The sequence below is a fragment of the Homalodisca vitripennis genome, chromosome X (genome assembly GCF_021130785.1).
Source record: "Homalodisca vitripennis isolate AUS2020 chromosome X, UT_GWSS_2.1, whole genome shotgun sequence".
Lineage (NCBI taxonomy): Eukaryota > Metazoa > Arthropoda > Insecta > Hemiptera > Cicadellidae > Homalodisca > Homalodisca vitripennis.
This window is the reverse complement of record NC_060215.1, coordinates 150,808,933-150,831,561: the sequence shown is the minus strand read 5'-3', so window position 1 is coordinate 150,831,561 and position 22,629 is coordinate 150,808,933. Positions and strand designations below refer to the sequence as shown.

At 33.8% G+C, this 22,629-nt stretch overlaps 2 protein-coding genes and 1 non-coding gene across 7 annotated transcripts in view; 1 reads left to right on the top strand and 2 right to left on the bottom strand.

Moving 5' to 3' along the window:
- The window catches only part of LOC124369674 (fibulin-1-like), a 55,610-nt gene extending 47,999 nt beyond the window's left edge, over positions 1-7,611 (top strand). Inside the window, exons 15-19 of the mRNA XM_046827726.1 lie at positions 379-518; positions 1,946-2,060; positions 4,095-4,232; positions 5,425-5,617; positions 7,017-7,611. Coding sequence (XP_046683682.1) covers positions 379-518; positions 1,946-2,060; positions 4,095-4,232; positions 5,425-5,617; positions 7,017-7,229 — 799 coding nt within the window. The 3' untranslated portion in view covers positions 7,230-7,611. The remainder of the gene's footprint in view (positions 1-378; positions 519-1,945; positions 2,061-4,094; positions 4,233-5,424; positions 5,618-7,016) is intronic.
- A 5,400-nt stretch (positions 7,612-13,011) lies between these two features.
- Positions 13,012-13,082, bottom strand: Trnaa-agc. The gene has a single exon. It is a non-coding gene; the product is annotated as a tRNA-Ala (tRNA).
- Positions 13,083-14,134: 1,052 nt separating this feature from the next.
- Positions 14,135-22,629, bottom strand: part of LOC124370018 (isocitrate dehydrogenase [NAD] subunit gamma, mitochondrial) — a 46,747-nt gene continuing 38,252 nt past the window's right edge. For 4 of the 5 annotated variants that reach the window (XM_046828298.1, XM_046828299.1, XM_046828296.1 and 1 more), the window contains one exon: positions 14,135-14,322. In XM_046828298.1, coding sequence (XP_046684254.1) covers positions 14,310-14,322 — 13 coding nt within the window. In that variant the 3' untranslated portion in view covers positions 14,135-14,309. Of the gene's footprint in view, positions 14,664-22,629 lie in introns of all 5 variants that reach the window. The other variant, XM_046828297.1, reaches the window with a different exon arrangement.

The following is a 22,629-nucleotide window of genomic DNA, read 5'->3' as shown; positions in this document are numbered from 1 at the left end:
TTAAATAACAGTACTTACACTTTTTGAAATGTACGAATTTAAATTCTATTGATGGTATTAGGTTTATAATCTATATTACACACTTTTGCTACTTGTTAAATATTATTTTTAGCAAACAGTAAAAATTGATTTATCACAATCATTGAGTACAGCATATTAGACTCTGATAAAAAAATGGAAGCCTTCTTCCTTAAGAAGGTATCAGGAGTAATGTTTTATGGAGGAGTGCAGTAAGATTTCTTTAGCCCTTGGATGGCAAATTTATATATTTGCCGTTGTCTTATAACGCTAACACTATTATAACTTCTTGCTTTGTCACTTATTTGTTTTATTATTTGGAGGAGACTGTATGTTTACAAGTTCTGAAACTGTTGTCAGGACGTGTGTGGATATTAACGAGTGTGAGATGTTCAAGGACCGTCGACTCTGCATCGGCTACTGCGTCAATCAGCCTGGCTCCTTCTCCTGCCAGTGTCCGCAAGGATATCGACTTGGCATTGATGGAGCATCTTGCCAAGGTAAGTCATTTTCTACTAAATAACAAGTTAAAGTACAACCCTTAAAATATTTTACAAAACAGCAGAAACCTTCAAATTTACTCCCAGGTTACTGCAAGGGAAAGATTGGGATATGTCTCAGTTACATAAGCAATTCAGTCAAGGTCAATCGTCGTAGGTGGTTGGTCGGCGAATGCAGACGTATTGTGACCTGTACTCTGTAGTTAAGTTTTAATAATTAGTGTTGTGTTTAGTTTTTTATTAAGTGCATGTTTTAGAGTTAGTGAAGTTGACACACAACATGGTGGTTGTGATTCCTAACTTAGGCGTGTCACAACACTCTGGTATGATTCGTTTATTTCAACCTAGTTTGTAATTATGTGTTAGGTTAGTTATTTACCTGAAGAAGAGATCAGATTGCAGATCTCGAAACGTATTGTTACTGATTTTATGTATCACTGAACAATGGCAAATGTCCAGAAAAATCCTGTTTCCTTCACAATCCTTCCAACAAGAAATTTCAAACAAAAAGAACTTCAAACAAAGAAAGCAATTCAAGTTCAAACTCTTACAGAAAAAAGTACACAATAAAAAAGGGTTATTATGTATAGTTTATTTAATACAAGGATAAATCAGCTTAAAAAAGACCTTCACTTGGGATTGTATTTTATGTCAAATAAACTAATCAATTTAATTTCTTTTGAAATAGATTTGCATATGCAGCTCCATGTAGTTTTTTGATTTCTTGTTATAAAAAGACATGGTTTGTACCCAAATTCCATTTCTCATTCTTGCTCTTCTATCATTGAAATCCATAACATCAATATGCTTTGAGACTAAATACAGAGTTTTTCAAATCTCAATAGCAAAATCCAGGTATGATTCCTCATATAGAGAGAAGGAAAAAAAAGTTCTGACAATCTAGGTCCAGAAATGCAGTTATCCCAGCTTTTATTCTATAAAGAACACACTGACATCTTGCTTTCTGAAAAAAATACAAATCAGTACGATAACAATTATTATTAAGTTATAAATCAATTTGATGTAGAAACCTATATCTTAGGTAATTGACTCGTGTTGATGATGAACCATCTCACGCATTTTGGCAACTTTTCAGACAATACGCATTTTATTGTGTGCATAACTCAATTAGACAAAAAGCGGAGGTCCGTTTTGAAGCACGAACAGGTCACTTTGAACTTTTCGTCTGATAAATAAATGTTCCAGCTGCTATAACAGATGAACTGTGAGCTCAGTAATATTTAATTAAAAATTTGAATGACTGTATACATTTTCAGGCCTGTTATTATAACCCAAAACGTACAAAAATACAGAATTCTCCTTACTGCATAAAACATTTTGTGCACATATTGCTGTGTTTCCACAGCCTGTCCTTCAGACATCAAGGACCCTCAGCACACTAAGTAATTATTGTGTTTAATCTACAGATATAGATGAGTGCAGTAGCCAGAATGTGTGTACGGGTCGCAACGAACTCTGCCTCAATATGCGAGGTGCATATCGCTGTGTTTCTACTGCTTGTCCTCTAGACTACGTCAAGAAGTAATTATTGTGTTTAATCTACAGATATAGATGAGTGCAGTAGCCAGAATGTGTGTACGGGTCGCAACGAACTCTGCCTCAATATGCGAGGTGCATATCGCTGTGTTTCTACTGCTTGTCCTCTAGACTACGTCAAGAAGTAATTATTGTGTTTAATCTACAGATATAGATGAGTGCAGTAGCCAGAATGTGTGTACGGGTCGCAACGAACTCTGCCTCAATATGCGAGGTGCATATCGCTGTGTTTCTACTGCTTGTCCTCTAGACTACGTCAAGAAGTAATTATTGTGTTTAATCTACAGATATAGATGAGTGCAGTAGCCAGAATGTGTGTACGGGTCGCAACGAACTCTGCCTCAATATGCGAGGTGCATATCGCTGTGTTTCTACTGCTTGTCCTCTAGACTACGTCAAGAAGTAATTATTGTGTTTAATCTACAGATATAGATGAGTGCAGTAGCCAGAATGTGTGTACGGGTCGCAACGAACTCTGCCTCAATATGCGAGGTGCATATCGCTGTGTTTCTACAGCCTGTCCTTCAGACATGAAGGACCCTCAGCACACTAAGTAATTATTGTGTTTAATCTACAGATATAGATGAGTGCAGTAGTCAGAATATGTGTACGGGTCGCAACGAACTCTGCCTCAATATGCGAGGCGCATATCGCTGTGTTTCTACAGCCTGTCCTTCAGACATCAAGGACCCTCAGCACACTAAGTAATTATTGTGTTTAATCTACAGATATAGATGAGTGCAGTAGTCAGAATGTGTGTACGGGTCGCAACGAACTCTGCCTCAATATGCGAGGCGCATATCGCTGTGTTTCTACTGCTTGTCCTCTAGACTACGTCAAGAAGTAATTATTGTGTTTAGTCTACAGATATAGATGAGTACAGTAGTCAGAATGTGTGTATGGGTCGCAACGAACTCTGCCTCAATATGCGAGGCGCATATCGCTGTGTTTCTACAGCCGGTCCTTCAGACATCAAGGACCCTCAGCACACTAAGTAATTATTGTGTTTAATCTACAGATATAGATGAGTGCAGTAGTCAGAATGTGTGTACGGGTCGCAACGAACTCTGCCTCAATATGCGAGGCGCATATCGCTGTGTTTCTACTGCTTGTCCTCTAGACTACGTCAAGAAGTAATTATTGTGTTTAATCTACAGATATAGATGAGTGCAGTAGTCAGAATGTGTGTACGGGTCGCAACGAACTCTGCCTCAATATGCGTGGCGCATATCGCTGTGTTTCTACTGCTTGTCCTCTAGACTACGTCAAGAAGTAATTATTGTGTTTAATCTACAGATATAGATGAGTGCAGTAGTCAGAATGTGTGTATGGGTCGCAACGAACTCTGCCTCAATATGCGAGGCGCATATCGCTGTGTTTCTACAGCCTGTCCTTCAGACATCAAGGACCCTCAGCACACTAAGTAATTATTGTGTTTAATCTACAGATATAGATGAGTGCAGTAGTCAGAATGTGTGTACGGGTCGCAACGAACTCTGCCTCAATATGCGAGGCGCATATCGCTGTGTTTCTACTGCTTGTCCTCTAGACTACGTCAAGAAGTAATTATTGTGTTTAATCTACAGATATAGATGAGTGCAGTAGTCAGAATGTGTGTACGGGTCGCAACAAACTCTGCCTCAATATGCGAGGCGCATATCGTTGTGTTTCTACAGCCTGTCCTTTAGACATCAAGGACCCTCAGCACACTAAGTAATTATTGTGTTTAATCTACAGATATAGATGAGTGCAGTAGCCAGAATGTGTGTACGGGTCGCAACGAACTCTGCCTCAATATGCGAGGCGCATATCGCTGTGTTTCTACTGCTTGTCCTCTAGACTACGTCAAGAAGTAATTATTGTGTTTAATCTACAGATATAGATGAGTGCAGTAGTCAGAATGTGTGTACGGGTCGCAACAAACTCTGCCTCAATATGCGAGGCGCATATCGTTGTGTTTCTACAGCCTGTCCTTTAGACATCAAGGACCCTCAGCACACTAAGTAATTATTGTGTTTAATCTACAGATATAGATGAGTGCAGTAGCCAGAATGTGTGTACGGGTCGCAACGAACTCTGCCTCAATATGCGAGGTGCATATCGCTGTGTTTCTACTGCTTGTCCTCAAGACTACATCAAGGACTCTCAGCACGCCAAGTAATAACTCTCAATTAAATATATGTTTAAAATATAATTAGACTAATGACAAAGATCTTCAATCATACAACTCTTACGAGAGAAGGGAATAACCCAAAATTATTTAATAATTTTGCCACCATAAATCAATTTTGGCACTGATCTGGTTTTAGCAAGAGCCGGAACCACCTCAATTCATTGAATGGATAAATATGTGTAAAACAGAGTAGGGCACATATTATGTCTTAGCACCTTAATCAAATGGTTCAATATTTACTTTTATGCATTGTGTTCAAGAAACTATTATGATGTAAAAACTAATACATAAAAAAAAAAAAACTACTAAAGCTACTTTTTGTTTTCAAGAGAAGCTTTGATTTGAGCCCCTCGCACACAAAAGCATTACTCTGTAAACCATTCGTATGTTTGCACATCGCATAATCCATGACTAGATGAACAGACATACATTGACCAAATTCGATATGTGGGCGTAATTAGCAGGACATGTATTTTTTTTTTTTTCATTTTACTTGACAGTTCTAATTGTCTGTCAATAAAAACAATCATTTTCAAAAAAGCCACTTAGTAGATTTTGATTACATTTCCATTTTTTGTAACCCATTTAGGCTAACAGAAATGGCTCTAATTTTTATCCCTCAAAATTCTTTTTAAAGTCATAAAGTCTAATTTGTAAGTATCCATGTAAGTCTAATTTGCGAATATCTGCAAAACAATTTTACTTTTTACCATTTTCCAATCTTAAAGATTTAAAAAACCAATAAATGACTCTGACCTAGAAAATGTCATATTTGGTCTAAGAATAATTTTGTTTTTCTAACAATTGAATAAAATTTTTATTTACTCATACATAATTTTCTAATTATCATACTACAATATGGAAACTTATAAGGGTGATAAGCAAAGATTTGGCACAAACAAAGTACCAGGTCACTGGATACATGTTAAATTAAATTTTTTTAGTAAATATGTACAAAGTTTTGCAGCTCTACCTTATATTGTTTCCAAAATATTTAACCCTCCTGGGATATATATTATTGTATACAAATATTTGACACTTTGTATACTATAACTAAAAAAGTTAGCATTGAAGGCGGACTTTTAGATGGTCCTATGCAGGTATCTAATGTTTATAGGAAGTGTTGTACTGACATGTTAGGAGAGAAAAATGATGAATTGAACAGTTTTATTTCAGTCGGTGCAAGAGGATAACGATGTCCTGCAGAGAAGGCGACATGGAATGCCTACAGAAGCCTCTGACGTACACATTCCACTTCATCACGTTAGTGTCCAACCTGACGCGCTCCAATGGCCCCCTGGACCTGTTCATGATGCGAGGCCCAGTGTGGTCTTCCACCAATGTACAGTTTGACCTCAGGCTAGATAAGGTACACACTTTCTTTGTCAACATAAATATCATTTTATTTTTACCTGAGATAAAATGCATTGTTTCTGTTTTAGGTTCATTATAAAGATCAGGAAAGAATTCCCATTCCTAGTTTTGGAATCCACTGACTATTCTTAGAACGACTTTAATTTGTTTAATTTCAGTTTTAATTTATTTTGCTCCACACTACACCCTTAAATAATAAGATTTTAATTGATATTGATTTTATTGGGTGATTGGTGGAAATAGCATCCAAAATTGAATGTAGCATGTTTATATTGTAAATTTAATTTAAATAAAGTATTATGAATTCTAATCTAAGCTAGTTGTACTAATTATGCATCATGGTTTATACCCCAGAGGGTTCACTTCTGGCTGGTATAAACCAGTTGAACGATTGGTGCAGCAAAAACTGATGGATCACTTAATTCTGGACAACCTTATGGATGTCTAGGAGTGGAGAACAAAGCAATTATTGGTTTTAAATATTGATTAAAAACGAACACCGCTAAGAGGCAGTATGTGGCATAAGCCTTAGAATAATTAATTTAAAGTTGTTTACAATACCTTGTATTTTTGGACATGAATCCTGTCTAGCAACATTTTAAGAATGGATACCTAACCATCTGTAAAAATGGATTGTAATGCTCCACAAAATATATATAAATATTGAATAATGAATTAACTTCAAGTTTAAAATTACGATCTACAGGGTGACGCAAAAGTCATTGACAGTTGGTTAAAACAAGACTAGATTTATTTGAAATTATTTTTTATTACAAACAATACTTACAATTATTTTTTATATTCAAATTGTTTTCCGTCTTCATTAATACATCTTTGAAGTCTTTCTGGAATACTGTTACATACTCTACGGCATAGTGTGGGATCATTATCATAAAATGCGTCATGTATGTAGTCTTTCAGTTCGTCAATAGTATGAGGCTTTCGAGAATAAACAGAGTCCTTGACTACTCCCCATAGGAAAAAATCCATTGGTGTGATATCTGGTGAACGTGGGGGCATGTCAATATCTGCCCTTCGACTAATAACTTTTCTTTGGAAACCTTTCTTCTTTCGTTAACATTATGACTAATGTTTAACAAAAATTCCATTAGAAAAATACAAATTCGGGGACTACAGCTTTAAACACGTGTCACAGATGAACTCACTAGTTCGATTGTTGTGTGTTTCATTGCTTGTATTGCCAACTTAAAAAAGGATAATTACCAACATTTATTTAGTAATAACAACATCACGGACGAAAACTATTGTACTACGTCTTGCTGTTATTTTTTTCTTCTTCAACTGTCCAGTGACTTTTGCGCCGCCCTGTATAATGGTGAAAATTGTAGAACAAACCAATAAACCACTTGTATATAAATATAAATATTGTACAGGTTCACACCACACCCTCTGTGAAGGCTGCAAGTTTACAGAGCTTTCAGCTAGAGGAGGCAGACCACAACGTAGCAAACATCCGGTTGCTGCAGCCCCTTATCGGACCTCAGGACATCTACTTGCAGCTCTTCATGAAGTTCTTCTACAACGGTATCTACGGTGGAACAACTATATCCAACATAGCCATATTTGTCTCACAGTACGAGTTTTAGTATTGTGTAGCAGGTCATGGAAAACCTGCTAATTTATAGCTCAATTTTGTCCTTCATTGAAAAGAAGTTACCAAAATGTATGATCACGATTGTGTTTATTATATGCACAAACACGTTCAGCACAAATTGTTATTTGAAAAATACTCGTTTGACGTTACGCAGAATACTCATTTCAATTTTTGTATTTAGCTATTTATTTAATTAAAGCTTCATATGTTGTAATATTACAACTTAGAAATACAAATTACATTTAGTACAAAGAAATCTGTGTGTTGTTTACAAAGTAGAAATCAATACCAATCACGTAATGTACTGTAACTTGTAGAATTAAGTTGATGTACTGTTTCACATTTTTTCTTTTTTAATAAAAAGTAGACCGATATTTCTTGACCTTATTTTGCCTTCCTATGCTTGCACAACACAATAATATCTCATGAGGTCAGTGTTAAAACCCTCCTTGTGAGGTGGTCTTTGCATTTACAATGAACGACTATCGCAAAACACCCTATGTTACTTAGGGAACACGACTAAAATTTGTGGTTATTTTCAGATAAAGCTCAAAACATTTTGGTATAATTAATTCTCCCCAATAGGGTGGAAATTTCACAGATGGAATAGCCTTACAAACGGTTTCACTTTCGGCAGGTCACAATTAATTAATCGGTAAACAGGGTGAAGTGAGCCACCTACAACTCCATAGTATTTACCAATTACCTAGTGGCAGACTGCAGATAAGATGCTCTATTTTAGTTCTAACTAACCAGTCATGGGTCAGTGTAAAAAATAATATTTCCTGAGGAAACATTTTGAGTTTGGAGAGTAAGTTCACCGGAGATGGAATGGACAAAACCTGGAAAAACAAAATCCATGCTGTTAACAGGCCCTATCGATTTTAATCATAAGTTCATTCAGTAGGGGCACTAATTCATTCTTATCCTATCATAAGAAACATGACAACTCTGTCTGTACCACAGCAGAACCTATGCACACGATTAAACCATCTCTTTGATCTTATGAAATATATCTTTCAAAATCCTCAATTAGTAAAGCCTAGCAGTATAAAACATTCCCACAATACCATGAATAAAAATGCTGCATCTATTAATTTTAATAGATTGAGTAAAACTTTGATACTTCATACAAGATACTGTCAAAAATAATACAGAAAAGATTAGAAGTGTACACAGAAGAAATAATTGAAGATCACCAGGCAGGATTTCAAAAAGGAAGGTCGACCATCGATCAAATATTTGTTCTAAAAGAATCAATAGCCAAGCACTGGGAATTTGATAGAGCATTGTATGGATTATTCATAGACTTTCAGAAAGCTTATGACAGTATCAATCAAAATAAACTATGGGAAAAAATGGAGCAGTATGGCAAAAAACAAAACTACGAATATGGCAAAACTTAGCTTAGAAAATTCCAAATGCAAAATTAAAGTGGAAAATGAATATTCACCCGAGTTTGAGGTAAAAACAGGGGTGAGACAGGGAGACAGCCTCTCTCCATTACTGTTCAATTTAGCCCTGGAAGAAGCGTTGAAAGAAATAAGAAATAGGAAACTAGGTATAAGCATTGGAACTAAGATAGGAGCACTGGCATTTGCGGATGACGTGGTGTTAGTTTCCAATGACAGAGATGAGCTGATGGAGATGACAGGAATATTAATAGACAAAACCCAGTCAATAGGACTAGTAATTAACGACGCTAAGACAAAGTTGATTTATTTTAGGCGAGGAAATAATGGTAGAGAAGATTTGGAAATACTGAACCATAAATTCGAACAGGTTGAAAGATTCAAATACCTCGGAGCAATAGTTAATTCAAAGAGTAATGAACTAATAGAAATCCAAAATAGAATAAATTTGGCAAATAGAAGCATGTACGCATTAAATAATATTTTTAAATCAAAATTACTGTCTTACAAAACAAAATTAAGAATATATAAGACTGTTATAAGACCAGTTCTTCTCTATGGAGCAGAGACATGGATTATAGATAAACAGGCAGAAAAGAGATTGGTTACATTCGAGAATAAAATTTTGAGGAAAATTTTTGGACCTATTAGAGATGGAGATGGATGGAGAATCAGGCACAACCAAGAAATCAGAGAGATGTTTCAATCTCCAGACGTTGTAGGAGAAGCAAAGAGCAGGAGACTTCGGTGGGCAAGCCATGTGATGAGGAGGGAGGATGATAAATTGATTAAAGAGGTTTGGAAACACAATCCAGTTGGAAGAAGACCTTGAGGTAGACCCAAAAATCGCTGGAAGGACCAGGTGGAGAAGGACTTGCGGAAATTTAGAGCGGGTCAGGGGGATTGTGAAGACAGGGAGAGATGGAGGCAGCTGGTTGGCGAGGCCAAATACCACCTAGGGTATCCATGGCCATGGGAGTAAGAGTAAAACTTTTGAAAGCCATTCTGTTATTGTACTGAGGGTATACAACCGTTTGTTACCCTTAGTCCTAAAGTACAATAAAAAATATTTTTAATAAATATTACTTATGGCTGTTAGATAACCCATTTTATGCACTGGACGAGTTCTTCAGATTAAAAAACATTTTATTTTAAATTCCCCAATGCCACTGGCTGTATTTGAGTATTGTAGTGTATGTTTGTGTAACATAAGATATAGATAATATATGGTTTATAATTGGTTTTATTTATAATAAAAGCTATAATGAGAATGATCTTTATTTTATAGCAATAAAACATGTTGATTGATTCAACCAGTATTTTTGTACAAATCCAAGAGAAATTTGATGTACCATTCCCGGAGTTATGAAAACAAAGAAAAGAATTTAAATATGGAAAATAATGTTCTCTTCTGAACATAAGCAAAGCAATATGGTTTACTCAACTACAGAATAACATCAAAAATAATTACAACACTCAAAATAGGTTTTTAAAGATCAGAATTTGAATTGAGATCGCAAGCAGATAAAAAGTCTACAAATAACTTTTAATTCCAATTAGTTTGCTCCTAAATAAACATCTGTTTCATTTACAAAATAGTGTTAAGTACCACTTGTAGTTAATTTTCATTCACATACAAGTTACATTTTTCAGTATATACTATAATTACCGAAAAGTAGTAAGGTAAAAATATGGGTTAGAATACATTTTATCAGCTCAAACTTATTTTCAGAAATGTAAAAATTTGCAAAGCTCTTGTAATGTATATTTATAAAAATATACTTTTTAATCATGATATTGTTATCAATCTGATAACCATAGAGAAGCAAAGACGTGCATGGTTATAATACATTGAAAATGGAAGACCCATTATTTGAGCAACATAGAATACTAGCCAATATTTTTATCACATTTAAGGGTCATTATATCTGAAATAACTATGGTATTTAAAAACATATGAATTAAAACAAAAAAATTATTTAGGTATAGTAGTAATTCTGAGAAATTGATTTGTTAAACTTGCTTATTGAATTATTTAAATGTTAGTTTTAATAGTGCTGCTTTTCACACCAGTGCTGATTTAGATAAACTTCAGTGGAGACTACAAGAGTAAAGTCACTTTTACCCACCATAGGTAATTTTGTTTATCTAGAATATTAAGGTACTTGCTCTATCAATGTCCTCGCTATAAAATTCTTCCCTTCTGAGCTATAATTCATCAATCACAATTTCTTATAAAACTGTTTATATTAGAGAAAATGAGGCTGATCATTTTGTAATTGTTAACTCAGGGTTTCTTTGATTTTGAACCCCTACTACCACCAAGTTCATTTATTTCAAATCCACTCTTATACTCTGAAGAAGTTAGTAACATTTATATTTTAGTCCATAGAAAATGGAACACAACCAACTGTCTAGCCTGTAATGAAGTAAGAAATGGTTATAAAGGGCATTGTTATAGTCGGTTTCACGTTCATCGTAGTAAAGGTCTAATGGCAGAAACTCATGTTACTACCGTTACTGGTAACATCATGTCTAGTGTCAAGCGGATTGCATCTACTTTTCTCGTAACCCATGTAGATGCTTACATAGATTTACTGGACCCTACCTTTTGTACCTTAGCTCATGTTCATAGGTATTTTAATTACCTGTGATATTTGTATCACTATAAATGTTTTTAAAATAAAGGTGTGAAAGGAACGTATAATTTACTATGAAACAGTATGTAAATTAATTCAAACCAAATTGTTGTTTAAACACTGAAACATTAAAATAGTATGATTTTGCTGTGATAGTGTTGTGACAATTTTTATTGCAGTGGCAGTAAAAAGATTGTAGCTTTTGCTAGTGAAAATATAAATACAACAATTATGTATACTTATTTATATTATACAGTTTATCCACTGATTCTCTCCAGTACTTTTAAACTTACATTGCAAGATGTCATTGTTCTGAACAAGGTAAAGGCAGGAAAGAAAAGAATCTGTTATCTTATCTGAGAAGGCAAGGCTTAACTATCTGTTATTAGAATTCCTCAGCCTGAACACAACAACAACAGATGACTGTGGATAAGACCTTGTAAACGTCATAACTCAAAGTATTCATCAGTTTGGTGAAAGTGACAGACCTTTGTGGATGTGCTTTGTAGAGAACTAAGCTTGCTATTACACAGTGTCCAGTGTAATATTTTTTAAGTTTCTTGTGTTTATGACCTATAATTGTATAGTGTAAAATATTTTTTCTTCTCAGTGTCGATTTGATGTGTTTCTTACTTAACTGAAGTTTGTGAGTTATGGCGTCAAGAGCTGCAGGGAAACCTATAGAAAGTGGCGACTGTAAAACAGTGTTGAATGTTTTAAAATACTTTCAAACATATTTTTAAATATTAAGAAAATGTGTTGTTTTGGGTGAAAAAAACTAGTGAAACAACTATAATTAGTGTGTGTTTAGTTTATAAAAGTTGAAAAGAAGAAACCATAGGTACTATTGTTACGCCAAGAATAGCACCACTTATAATATAATACAAAATTAGTAGAAAACTGAAATACAATGAGTTTCTTGTCTGTTGTATTCAACTGGGAACTGCTGTCTCGATAACATGGATTTTGGCAGCTCTGTACTACACGGTAAACGTGGAACCGACTAACTGTCGTTAGCTACAATACACAATCACTCCTTTATTCACTAAACAGAATCAGGACTACTTTCAGAGTAGTCCTTCAGTATTAAAATTTGGCAACGTAACCCTTGGGTTTTTTAAATTTACACAATAACTTGAGCTGTCTAAGAATTAACCTTTCGCACTTGAATTCAAATTTATGTAACTATCCACAGCGCTCGCAGGTGTTTATTCTCTGTGCCAACTCTGATGTATATGAACCCGTCCTGTCTCTCAGCTCTCCAGGCCACTCTTAATGGGCCTCGCTGTTTTCCCGTTCTTCTCAGGCCACTACGTATGACCCACGAAATTACGCAGTTATAAAGTTCAATCCTTATCCAAGCGTGATTAGACAGTGCTGAAATCTCTTTGCCAAATAAAGAACTAAATTAATATTTCACTACAGTATTAGAAAATAAGAAATGTGGCTGAAGATCCAGGTAGTCTCGTCGCACGCATGCACCCCCACACTCACGAGCACGGACGGTTGGGGCCAGCCCGGCACCGGCCGTTTTCTGTCCCAGGTTATTTAGTAACATCTTAGACTCATGAGTAAGCAATGCTCTCTGACAATTTTAGTGTATTTTATGTTAGTAGGTATCATTTTTCTCATTACGATGTTTACTATATATATACATGAATTAAATTTGTATGAATGGCAATAGCCAAATTTAATTTCAATAACATTGAATTACAAAAAGTAAATGCTCCACCGGGACTCGAACCCAGATCTCTCACTTGCTGGGTGAGTATGCTACCACTACACCACAGAGCACTTACTTTTTACGATTCAATTATTTTGTATTTGGCCGTATCTGTCACATATGCGTTTAAATAACCAAACTCACATATGATCGGAAGACCAAATACCTCAAACGATTTTTATTTACATTAATTACATTTGTATAAATGGCAATAGCTGAATTTAATTTAAATAAATATTGAATCACAAAAAGTACTTGCTCCGCCAGGAATTGACCCCGGATCTCTCACATAAATATATTAATCACTATAGTATAACACTAAAAATAACAAAAATCTGTGTTTGATTGGGGAAATGCACTAGGTAACAAACATGGCAGAAATGCTCCCGGGTCATAATACCCTGCACTAGAGAGTGTGTGTGGTAATCAATCTACCTGGACCTAGTCGCATTCACTATTTGCTAATACTATATTTGGAGCATATACCATAGCAAACATTGTTTGGATGTTTTTATCTGAGTGCCAATCCCACTGTAGCTGCTATAGTATATCCTTTCAATTTACTGAAATACTAATGCATTTGGTGGAGCCAAACATCAAAAACATAGAAATTAGTTTTTATTCTGTTGATATTAGAGAACTACTTGAGATTGATTGTATTTGTATATTGCAATTAAAAGTACTTTTTAATTAGGGAAAACAAAGCTTTAATTACGTACTACTTGGTACGACTGCATGATAATAATATACTAATTTATACAATTTTTTAATTTAAAGGCTGGTAAACAATGTAAGTGTTCGAGAAAACGTTTAAATTCATCATTCAAAGGGCGGGAACTCATATATTGCCTTTTAAATACGGGTCACAATGACGTATACGGTTACGCAATGGCCGAATGGAGATGCCGAACCCAGCTGGCCACAAATCGTGGTCAGGCGAGCTGAGAGAACAACTACCTGAGTTTTCAATCGGGCTCAGTGAGAAATCAGTGTGGGCTCACTTAGTGGTCTTAGAAGTGGAAAGGGTTAATACGATCTATGATACCATTTTAGTTTAATATATAATCTATAGTAAACAGAGTATATTCTAGATAACGAGTGAAGGAAAAAAATGAAGAACAGGTTAACGTACTATTTAGTATTTATTATAAAATCATTGTACTTAAATCAAAAGACAGAATAATACTTTAAATATTAAAACAGTAATACTGCTAAAAGATCATACACAATTATTTGGTTTTTATATTTCTTCGGGCTATAAATTAAATTAAAATTTGGGTCGTAGCTTTTTGATTCCTTTAATGTCTAGTCCTGCAACAAGAAGAAATTCACCTTAACACCATTTCTCCCACCTTCATGGTCCAAATATTAATGACACTGTTTTATTCGATTTTAAAGCAGAATACAATATTTAACATAATAATTGCAATCTATCTACTTTGTATTTAACTACTACCCACTACTAACATCTGAAGAATTACGAGTATTAAGTCAAACTACAACTGACATTTTTGTAAAAGTAGAGGTAAACTAAACCAATTCAAATGAATATCTGGAAGAGAACTTAAATTAGAAGCAAGATCAAAATAAAACAACAACCGATTTAGGAGTCCTCGGACGGAGTAATGTGCGCATTGGTGGCAGCAACACATCTGAAAAATAGAACTGCAATTTAAACGAGAACGTATAGAAGATGTGAGTATGGCACAGCACTGAGCGGGCGGGCGGGTAACTCCACAAGCTGTTAACCTTGGGTGGGGCAAACGCAACGCAACGCAGTCCACCAGAGCAACCAACCATGCAGGTGAAAGGGTGCACAACCAAACCCCAGATGGATATCAGAACGTTCGGTTATTTTTGGGATTTGCAAAAATACTTATTTTTTCAATAACAATACAACTTTGTGTGAGTTTGACGAGCCAATCAAATCTGTTAGCGTGAATTAAAACAATATTGAGTTAGCAAAACCCAGGTGCATGACGATGTGAAGTAGTCAAGCATGTCTGTTAATTAACAGTGAAGCAAAAGAAGTAGATTAATGGAAATGATTCTTATAATAATGAATAACAATAAACAATGGCTAATACCATTTTATGTTCAAAAGTGAAAGTCAAATCAGTTTCGATTTTATTTTAATCAGAATGACTTCACAACTGAAAAAAATTGCTCTGGAGTTTTGTGGACAGTTCATGATCTCTGAGCAACAAACAATAGAATATTGTGATTCTGGCCTCTTTAATTACTAAGGAGTATTTACTCCTTAAGAAAACTGATACATTGTGTACTTCTCTGTTCCAGGAAAGTTTACAAGTATTTCAGCCGTTTGATAATACAAAAAGAATCAACCTGAATTTAGAATTTACAGGGTTTGTCCAGAAAGTAATATCAACAAATTTTTTTGATGCAACTGTACATCAGAGCATTCTTGAATCGGTTGGGAATAGTTGCAGGGTAAATCAGACAACAATTTCTCGTTAGTCGCCTCCTCCCAACAGCTGAAAAGTAATTCAGTTCCATGAAAGTTGTTTTTGACTCTGTAAGTCAAAATGTAGTGCTCAGTAGACGACGATCAATTTTGTGTGTAGATGGGCAAGACGTTGGAAATTGTTCCAATGATCGTAAGTGCTTTTAAAAAGGGCGCTTCATTGAATCAGCAAGTGTTCCAGTACCTTAGTTTTTTTTTTTAAGGCCATGAAGAGATTGACAACGAAGCTAATTCTGGAAACCATCGACAAGCACTATGGAAGGCAATGATGACCAAGTTGTTCTTTTACTGTTACCGTTACTATGAATTCCATTAACTATCATCAATTAAATCGTTACAAACAATTAGAATATGCGAGTTGGGTTCAATAAGGGTGCAACATGTCTGGCTGGATATTGCAAAGGACTAGAGGGTGCTTCACGACGACACATCAGTCGACAGAACATTTCTCCTCATCCGAAGCCACTGTAAAGTCCAGATGTGATGCTTCACTATTCTTTTTCTTTCCATGCCTGAGAGGACTCATAGGTAAGTATTTCGTGACAACTAAGAGGGTACAAGCAGCTTGTACTGCAGTTTTGAAGGACATTCCAAAGCAGACATTCTGTGGTGCACCCTATGTTGGGAAAACTCGTTGTAGGTAACAAGGAAAAATTCAATAAATTTTTTGTAATTTACTCACTAATATTACTTTCCAGACAAAGCCTGTATTAAATCATTGAAAAAGACATCAGCAAGTTTAACTATAACATACATGAGTATGTATTAAAAGATAAATATAAATGCTTTTTTAAATGAAATATAATCAATGAATATATTTTAGCATTCAACATCAATCATATTCATATAAGGCATTACATATAGCCTTGTGACCAATGACAACCAAGAAATTTCAACAGAATTCAAAAGAAATTTCAATCTTAGCAGGAATGTTTCTGAAATTCATTTATCACAGCCAACACACTGTTCTTGAGTAGTCCAATGATGACCTGGAAACTTTCAGGTTTTTAATTTCTGTGAAACTAATCAAGAAGCATCAACGTTTGTCATGTTACATGTATGACCAGAACTCTTGTAAAAGATCTGTAACAATTTGAACTCCTGTAATCCTTACATTTGTTTAATGTGAACAATTAGAAATACAAACACACATGTTGTTTCAAAAGTGTTTGCAGATACAAAAACAGAACTTGGAACAGATTTTAACCGATTCGTCAAATTTACATATATCCTACACGTATTGCTACTCAAAATTTGAAACCAAACTCCCAGAAAAACACAGGGCATACATTTGAATAAAAATAGAACAAAAAGTATTTCAAAGGGAAAAATAAATGCATAAAGTACTTTTCAAAATAAAAAATAGTTTACGAACAAAAAAAAGTATTGAGCCAAACATTTATAGCCCTTTGTTTTGTTTGGATGGGTATAACATATGTTAAATAAATGCAGATATTACACAAATTTTCCTATTAATAAGTATTACTGGTGACGGTTCAAAAGCGATAGTATAATGGCAGTCATAATCCACGAGATTAAAACTACTAAGGTTTTGCAAGTGTTATTTAACGAGTACATTAAAATGTAATGCAAAAATTCTATAATAATTGTTCTATATTCTGAATTTTCAAGAAAAACCTATTAAAGAAATAATTGCAAGCAATATATCGCTTTCAGTTTTCTTGAGGATAAATCTGAGAGTGGATAAAAGAGGATAAAACTTGCTTTAAATTAAATTCGGAAATCAGTTGATGGTTGAAAATGAATCTAAATATTTATGTTTGTTTTAGTTACCTTCAATTTTATTCTTTTCTTTAAGATTCAACCTACTAGTATTAAACAAGAAATTAACAAAAAAAGTGTCTTTCAAATTTAAAACAAATTTTAAAGAGGGATAAACTTTTGAAAATATAGACTTTTAGTCTATTATAAATTGCCATTTAATAAAGAACAATTGGTCGATTTGTTGAGCAAAACCAATATTTATTGGTAAACAGATGCCAAACTTCATGCCTTGTTGTGTTAAATTTACTGTTTTATTTGTTATAAAATGTGTTTCATAACTTAGGAGGGTAATTAATTCAATAAATAACATTTCATAATGTTTGAGTCTTCGAAAATAAAATTATTTAGCCATAAGTTAACTGACTTGAGTTAATTTCGTTTCCTCAAAAGTTGTTAGTTATGAGTTAAAGAGCCTATAGTTAAATAACCATCAGCACAGTGTCTAAGTTCACTATAATATTATATGGAAAAAATAATAAATAAAATAAATTATACTCTGCCCAGAGAACTGTGACCCTGAAGTCTTATGGACCCTCGCCATGAATCGGAGAGTTGGTGGTAGAGCAGTATATCTTGGATCTTGACATGATAACACTTAGTGCGGTTCAATTTACTCTCAAAGTTCGGTGTGACCTCACATAGTGAGGTTCTCATTCACTCACAAATAAAACAATTTTTAAAGAAAAGGAATTAAAATTTTTGGGTACACCTACAGAGATTTTAAAATAAAGTATTGAACAGTGTATTATGGTGGGTCAAGGTTCGTTTAAATGACTATAAAAATTTATTTTCTCAATTTACACCAGTCGTACCAACATGATTTTTTTATTGGTTGGTTTGGCACATTCTGATGTTTAATTAAACGGCTAATACCACCATTTTATTCTTTTGCCGTCGGCGGTAATTGACTCCGGAATAGCAGCACTGTATAGACCCGGCTGCCCTGCCTGGGTGGCACGATTTTGCACAAGTATCACACTGTTTCAGTTCTATCTAGCACACTTATTTCTTAGTTGATTCGTTTGATTGAAGTGTACGTTTCCTTGCAGAACATAAAATTACCAATACTTGAGCTAATCAAACGTACTTTAGGTTTCGCTTCACAAACTAGTAAATTGGGATTTTAATAAATAGGGGAGAGAAGCTCAGACCCAGTCTGAGAAAGACAAAATGGCGCACAGCATGTAACATTTATTTAATCTGTTAGTCTTGTCTAGGAATAGAATGCTTTCAGGTCATTTTATTTTTGGAGTAACCAATCACATTCTCTTACCCTGTATCCGCACTAAACATTTTTTAAATGTAGTTTCCAAATTTCAAGTCACCTTTATTTGTATCTAATGTTAGTGCACTAATTTTAATAACATTCTTGTCGATTATTTTAAAATAACCTACTACCAACTATAAACTGTTTGTAAAAATATCCAGTTTCAAATGTTTTGCAATATGTGTTAACATAACATTGTATTAAATATATGTTATTGGTGAAAAAAATATATCTCTAATACTTTTCATCATTTTGAGATGTAGATTAGTGAAACATTTTAATAAATATTGTTACAGCATTTTTGGTTTTTTAATTTTAGAAACTTTTAAGAAAAGTGGTTTTAAAAATCTGCAATACTTACCAACAAAAATCAGCAGTGAAAAATAATTGGGATTTTAAACATTTTAAAGCATTTCCAAGCTAAAACGCTATATACACATATTGATGTACACAAAATTAATGGACTGACAGGATTCTAACCAAATTATGCTATGCCAAGCAAGCTAATACAAAACCCACAAATTGATTTTCAATCGCCTAAGTATATTAATAAATATTTCTATTTATTTTTTACTACTTCTGCAAATTTCATATGACGTATTTATTTTCCTCACTCTTGTTACGTAATACGTAGTTTCCTTTATTGCCTTACGCCTTAGTGCTATATACATCCCAGACAAAAATGGAAATAAAGCTAAAGCACAATATATACCAACCAAAGCAGTATCGGACTGTAAATCAAAATTAGTTGACTTTTGAAAGTACATTAACTGTTGATTTGTGCATAAATGTATATGCAAAATGCAGACTTCTCTTATTCAATGAGATGATGTTACCATAAGGTTTTTGTGGAACCCAATCGCAACCAAATAACGTTTGAAAGAAATAGAGCAAGTTTGTTGTTATAAACTCACCTGGCATTATTTATTATATTTCATAATACAGGATTATTCCAAGTATTTCGTCTGACTTAAACATTTTCCTACATTAACCAAGCAGTACCGATAGTACATAGAGGTGGTAAATACTAGATTCATTTTTCAATGTCAACAGTTGCTCTATGTATTTTTACTATCATTTTGCACAACATGTTCATAAGAAATTACAATTTTAAGATATGTAATATAATTCATAAAACTTTTTGTGTTGCAGCATAATAAAATTATGTAACTCGTAATGGGCAGCCATTGTTTCTGAAAACAGTCTTATAATGTGAACAAAAAAGTATGTTAGGGGTTTCCAGGAAAACCAATCGAACATTCATTTTTATTTACTTTTCAAATTTTAAATATTTATTAAAATATTTCTTGACTAACTTCTATGTTTTCTATCTTCTTTATACAGAATTCAAATGCATACATTTTCTCAACGCTATGTAGCCTTTACAGATTCTGCCCTGTTTTATTTTTTAAACAAAACGGGAGAGTTGAAAAAGTTAAAAATATCAAATGATATGAAATTTTCATTGATCAAATGAAATTTTTACAGGTCACATTTCTTTAAATGTGACACACTTAAAATCAATCATTTACACCAACGTAAGCCAAGATGAGTGAAATTAACGAGACTGAAATTCTATTTCAGTCTCTACAAGGCTACAGAGTGGCTACAAGGTCTAAGGCATCGGACTTAGAGCCTATGTTAGATAGTACTGGTTCAAATCCTACCTGCACTGTAGCACTTTTTACCAATAATATCCCACCTTGTACTGTATCCACTCTACTCCTTACTCTGCTTGCCTTTGTCCCAAAACTAGTACAACATCGAGGAACATTTGTGTCATGCGCTTGGAAAATGTGTATCTATCTTGGATTTTAAGTTCCAGGATTTTGGAATACAATTGACTTGGTTTCTTCCCATACGTTGTAGAGGATTGAGAAATCCAGACATACTAGTCATTTAACTATCCTCTTGGTTCTTCTTCCGTATCAGTGGAAGTTGTAACCAGTTGATAATGGGCTTCTAGAGATTAAGGATGGAGTCCTATTTCCATCTTAGGGTGAATGAATCGGTACATTAACCTCCTCCCATCTCCAAAAAAAAAGGTTGTATCATGCCACTTAGTAATAGGTTTTGCTAGCTAAAGTAATTTCTCTTCTGTACAATAGTCCTCGTCCCCATTGTTTGGTTCAAACAAAAAAACTTTTGAACAATTTGGATGAATTGTTCTTATACTCCTCAGTTGTATCTCACATGTATTCCTTGTCATTTGTTTAGCAAACCAATGCAAGATTTGTATGCAAGTTCTCTGATACTTATGAAGTGGAAGAGTTCATCATTTGGCTATGTGGGATAAAAATGAGAATTTTAAAAAACTTACCCAGTTAAGCTAAAGGTTTCAAGTCTACTACCTGTACTTTTTTTTAAAACCTCATAGTTAAATACGGAGGCACTTGTGTTTAAACACATGTACGAGTGTCTACATGCACAAAATGTGTATTTAAATGTGCACAAATTTTATTTTGTTTCCACTAAGTAAAGTACAAAAATCTAGAATGTGAGTGTAAATCGCAATAAAAAATCATTACGTGAGGTTCTAGATGCCTCAAAACGTGTTGTATCACGATCAAACATATTTTTCTTCATATTAGTTTAATTAAGAAACTGTCAAAAAACATTTAAAATATACATAATTTACAAATATTGGACAAACACACAATAAATCCCACGACATCGATAACACAAAAAAACTATTTACAAGACATTGTGCCCATCTAAGTTATTCAGTGAACTTAAGTTAAATTGAGGTAAATAACAAATAAATTACATAAAAACACATCCATAAGATCAATGTATTAGTTTTTGTTAGTGACAAACGTAAAAAATAGGAACAAAATTTAAAAACTTATATTCTATAGCTTAAACGCTAATCTAATAGGTAACATACACAAAATTTTGATTTTATTTAACATGTCAACATAAAAAATACAAAAATGTCTATTACTACTAACAAAAATATTGTATCTAAGCATTCCTGAAAAACATTTATTTTATAAGCGTGAGCATAATCATGTTGTAGAAAAATTACGGTATAAAATAGTAACCATGTTTAAATTAATCTAATCAGTCTTAGAACAATACTTCAAATTGCATATATCACTGTTTGTCTTAAGTCACTTTTTACAGTCAAGGAGTACCCGTAAGTTCCAACTTTTTAGTTTTTTTGTTAAAAACCAATTAGAAATTTATTGAGAATAACCACAATAGTTTGATTAATTCTTTTCAGAGTTCAGCACAAAAAAGTTAATCACTCTTTCTTTAATTTTTCTACCTATTTTAATTTTTTACCAATGCTAAAGTCGAATGTCAAGTATGTATTTGTAAACATTCATAAATACTCTAAATTACTTCACTTTTCATTCAACAGTAACATCTCAGAAATGCAATTATCAACGCATGCATAACCCAACTGACTTCATTGTAATCATTAATAGATCCGACAACTAAACTAATTTTAGAAAAAGTGGTCATTCTCAATTAATTAACTGGTTTAGTACATGGTTTAAGATTAATTACATATCTGCATTAAGTGGAATATTTAACTCTGATGTCTAATTCGTACAAGAATTAAATTATATTGGAATGTAATAAGAATATATGACACAAACTGCATATCATGCTGATTTAGAAAAAAGATATGGAAATTCACGGATGTCATATTCCCTACTGATCCAGGTAGTTAAAAAAACTAGGAGAAAGAACTGCATCAGCTTGGTATCAACATAGATACATTCAGAAATAAACATTTACTATAATTCTATAATTCAGGATGTGGTATGGAATTGGCATCGTTTTCGATCCAATTATCCTTTCCTAGAGATACAGAAGGATACAATTTTACACCGATTCTGGAATTTAAAGAAGCTATGTATTTATTCGTCTGGCATTCTTTCTATTACTTTCAAGAGACATCCTGAGAGAGGGTGAAGGAATCTGTCCACTTTAAACAGAGGTCAAGTTACACAGGATTGTATAATCTTGAAGAAACAAGTGTAATTAAGTTGTTGGAAAATATGACGGCTTTACGGTGACTCAAAAAAATTAGTATAAAGAGAGTTAAAAAATAATGCGTTACTTATCA